Source organism: Etheostoma cragini, chromosome 1, assembly GCF_013103735.1.
Source record: "Etheostoma cragini isolate CJK2018 chromosome 1, CSU_Ecrag_1.0, whole genome shotgun sequence".
Lineage (NCBI taxonomy): Eukaryota > Metazoa > Chordata > Actinopteri > Perciformes > Percidae > Etheostoma > Etheostoma cragini.
The window spans coordinates 33,212,954-33,217,611 of record NC_048407.1 but is presented as its reverse complement, the minus strand read 5'-3'; the positions used below and the strand labels follow the sequence as shown (position 1 = coordinate 33,217,611).

The following is a 4,658-nucleotide window of genomic DNA, read 5'->3' as shown; positions in this document are numbered from 1 at the left end:
AGAACTGCACCTCCAGCTGGTGCTTCCTGGTGATCAGGTACTCTGAGCTGTCCACCGTGGTGATTTCATTCTTGAAGATCAGGTTTTCCTCATCTTCCTGCAGAGATAAAGGTTATGCATTCAAGATTCCCTATTTTACTCCTTGTTACCGTTGTATATAGGAGAACTTTCTCTAAGAAGTTTCGATGTTGCACGGAACCCTACAGGACATCATTACTACCACAGGCAATAAAACTCTTTAACAAGTCATCGCTGGGTGTAGATTAAACGTCTTGGGTTACGTATGTAACCCTTGTTCCCCGAGATAGGTGAACTCGAACTGCGTCGGTTACGACACTATGGGAACGCCCTTAGGCATGGTGTCGTAACCGACGCAGTTCGAGTTCCCCTCGAAGGGAAATGTCTCGGGTTACGTATGTCAACGTATGGGAACTCTGAGACACCACAGCGCTGCACAAATGCAACCTGCACAATAGGTTTATTGACATATTTATCATACTACTTAAGCAGTTGCACATTTTTGTATACCCAACTTATATACATTCAAATATTTGTTCTTGTATTTTACTCCTATTAATTCGTGTATCCTAGTATTTCATTTGGTTTCTGTGCTGTGTGACTGATTTTGCTGCTGCAACACTGTTATTTCCCATTTCATTGGGTTCAATAAATATCTATCTATGTATTTGTACTCTTGGGGTCTACTAGAAGAGGTTTACATGTGATGTTCACTGCCCCTTGCTGATGGAACTGAAGCTGCGTTGGAAACTGTTCCCTATTACGGAGACAGTGCACTATATAGTGTGTTTGCCATTTTATAGTAGTGTTCAAATTCTCCCCAGTTAATATCATTCACTATATAGTCCACTAAAATATACCCACAATGCACTGCTAATTTGAGTGTATATACGATGTACCCTACATTTTACTCCCGTATGCTAGTGATGGCCAAAGGAAGCTTGGTGAACCAGTGTCTTTATTTTCTGAGCCCACTAGATGGCGCTCTGTGCTCAACAGAGTGTTAAGAATGCCCTGAATTGCAATGCCTTAGGCCTTTCTCTTAAAAACAAGAGCGCCATCTAGTGGGCTCAGAAAATAAAGACACTGGTTCACCCAAGCTTCATTTGGCCATCACTACTGTATACAACAATGCAACATGCCTGTGTTTTCCCAGAGGAGACGAAGAATTGACCATAGTCCATAGCGGTTTGTGTTGAAACAAATGACCCTGCGTTACCTCGATCTGAGTGCCGCAGGCGTTGAGGGGGACAACAGCGACGATGTGAGTGCTGTTGGAGTGACGCTGGAGGCTGCAGGCGGTGTTGCTGGAGTCACTGAGCCGCAAATTTTCCTCACTGAGTCCACGGAACGAAGATTTCTCAACTGATACTGTCATTGAGGACTCGCCGCAGATCACATGGGATTTAACTAAAGAGAGAAGTTTTAAAACCATTTAAAAAAAACGACAACATTATGCTGATAACTGCATATTTTCTAAAGACTATTGTGTGATGTAACCTGCATTATGCAATATTTTCACATGCTAATGTAAAACATGCAGGCATATGTACAGGAATATAATTTACATTACATATATGATAATTTATTCAATGTTGATATATTGATATAGGGCTGGGCGATACGGAGAAAATCTAATATCACGATATTTTTGACCAAATACCTAGATATTGATACCGCAACGATATTGTAGTGTTGACTATTGGTTCTCTCACTAAATATTTACACAATGAGATTTTTGATAAATAATCATCAGGAATGTGGATATAATGACTATGGAGGTAAAGGCCGATAATAGAATAGCTGCAACAGTCTGGTGAGTTCAGGAAATGACATCACTTTCCTGTAATTCAGCCTTTAAAACCAGAAAAGACACCACTTATGTCATGTTACGATATCCAAAATCTAAGACGATATCTAGATAAGATAAGATAAGATAATTTGTTTATTAGTCCCCAATGGGGAAATTACTGCACTTCACTCTGTGTACACACTTTTTGTTAGTAGTCTAGTCTCACATCACAATATCAATGTAAGATCAATATTTTGCCCAGCTTTATATTGATATATATTTTATGTTGCTATTTCAATGTTGTAACTAGGAGATTTTTCAAAGCTAGCATGTGTACGTTTTAAGAAATCTGTTGAAGTTTTTTTTCCCATGTAACTTTATCCCTAATGTAATGTCTTGTAAACAACCCATGTAACTCCTAGTATCATGTTACCTTTCATATTTATCTTGTTGATTTGATGTGTATTTTTTTTCCATCAGTATTTCAGTTTCTCTCTACTTTATTTGGAGTATTCAGCGAAGAGTGTCCCGATTAAGACCCTCTGAGGGTTTGTTGCCTCCCTCAATCAAATCTTTTATTGATTATATGTATATTAATCTGTGCTTTTTGTATTTGTGTAAACCAATAAACTAAACCATGTAAGCAAACAGGTGTTTATCAGCCAATACTCCAACCATGCAGCCAATATTTGGCACTAACATATCATTTAGCATGTTATATATATGTTAAAACATTCACCATTAGAGCTGCAGTTAAACTACAAAATGTTAACACTGAAGAAGGCCTTAGACTCACCTTGCTCCTTCCGGATGTCAACCAGAACACACCTCATCTCGGACTGATAGACACCCGACCTGAAAAGCATCAGCGAACACAGAGTTAAAACTTTAAAGTCGTCCTAACCCTCTAAGCAATCTCAGTTAAATGTAATTGATTCAAGTAATTTAAAGAATTAACTAAGGAAACACTGAAATGTGCTACACAAATAAAGATGCCTTGATTATTTTTTTGGTTCACAGCCTTCCTAACTTCAATCTCTCAGGATCAGTTGAAACAAGCGCTATGTGCACTCTTCCTTATTTCTAAGATATGTAATTAAAAAAAACACAGAACACAAAGAAAGGTTACTTACTGTGAGGATGGGGGGGGGTGGTAATGGTAACTTTGGGTTGTGCTTGGAAAAGGCGTTCCACTGGCTCTGCAAAAGGTGTCAAAGGTTAAATCATGCTTTCACACACACACACTGTGCACACTAGTCCTATCATAAGGAAATGACTTCATACAAATTCATTATTCACACAGTTAGAAGTTTTACATTTGACATACCTGGCTAAATTTTCAGAAAGCACAACTATTGTGTAATGCAAAAATGTATTAACTACCGACAAATACTAAGCTAAAAGGTCAGTGAAAGAGAAGTGAGTTCTAGTTAAAGGCAGGGGTCTTCAACACGGGTCCAGGACCCTTACAAAAATTAAAAAGTCAACATAATCCCAACATATTATTAGCAAATATAGATCACCACTGATGATAGGCTAACTGGCCTACAGTCACTCAGGTCCACAGATTCTGTTCCTCCTGAAGAAAAGCAGGACTGAGGCTTTTTTACTAATTAACAGTGACTTATAGGGAGGGGGGGGGGATTAAGCCACTTGTTGTCTTCCTGTCAAAATTGAAAATCAACACTTTTGGTGCCGCTTTTTATCAATGTTTTCAACTTTTTCTTACGTTTTTGTCCCTTTTTTCAACACTTTTGACGCTTTTTTTTCAATGTTTGTCACTTTTTGTACTTTTTCAACACTACATAACACTAATTTAGTAACTAGTTTTACAGTTATTTCTTGGAATTTATGGTTAATAAACCTCATTTATAGGAAATTATACTTAATGTTTGAGTTGGAAAAGCAGAAATTAGGAAATATTGAGACTAAAATTAAAGGAATGGATGTTGATGATAATCACAGACTGGAATATGTCAACTTTTACTCAATACTATTTCAAAAACACTTAAGTCTTTCTTTTTTCAAATGCTATAAAATTGAATAAGACACCACAAAATTAATGAAAGTAGGGATTTGTACTTGCCAACGAGCGTTGGGTGGAATCAATCATGTTATTTTGGGGAATTAAAAAGAACATTGATATAGGATAACGGGTCAGTTTGGCCCGAGGACAACATGAGGACAACATGAAGACAACATGAAGACAACATGAGGACAACATGAAGACAACATGAAGACAACATGAGGACAACATGAGGACAACATGAAGACAACATGAAGACAACATGAGGACATGAAGACAATATGAGGACAACATGCTTCTCCGGGGGAGCCACAATGTCCGAGTGGGACGTTCCCTGCAGGCTACGCTCGCGATTCCTGGGGGGATTGGCAGGTGGTCTGCCTGGACGTTCTCACTGTGGAAGACGTTGAAGACATTTGGATAATTGTAATTCTGTTGGTGGGGCTCCTGATCGTCGCCCTTGGGGTCTCGCTGACCTATCGGAAAATTGGTAAGACAGCCGCCAGCAAATTCACCCACCAGCTGTCTGGGGAACTTAAAGAGTGCCTACATGGAGTGATTGAGAGGATGAAGGTTTTACATCTAAGGGCTGACCAGTCCTGTGAACTGTCTCGCAACATCTCAGACCAGACCGTCGAAGCGCAGAACGGGATTGACACCAACAGGGCCCAGTCGGTGGAGTTGCTTCGTGTGACCACTGGTCTGGCAGAGAAGGTAGATGAACTGCAAAAATCACTACGTGACATGGATGCTCGCATGTCGCTGAGGTCGGTGACAATTGAGTGATGGACATTGATTCGGATAAATTCTACCGAGTCAACC

At 39.4% G+C, this 4,658-nt stretch overlaps 1 protein-coding gene across 8 annotated transcripts in view; it reads right to left on the bottom strand.

Moving 5' to 3' along the window:
* The window catches only part of LOC117935911, a 67,781-nt gene that overhangs the window by 16,402 nt on the left and 46,721 nt on the right, over positions 1 to 4,658 (bottom strand). For all 8 annotated transcript variants that reach the window (XM_034858573.1, XM_034858657.1, XM_034858903.1 and 5 more), the window contains 3 exons: positions 2,944 to 3,009; positions 2,607 to 2,665; positions 1,238 to 1,428 (listed from right to left, as the gene is read on the bottom strand). In XM_034858573.1, coding sequence (XP_034714464.1) covers positions 1,238 to 1,428; positions 2,607 to 2,665; positions 2,944 to 3,009 — 316 coding nt within the window. The remainder of the gene's footprint in view (positions 1 to 1,237; positions 1,429 to 2,606; positions 2,666 to 2,943; positions 3,010 to 4,658) is intronic.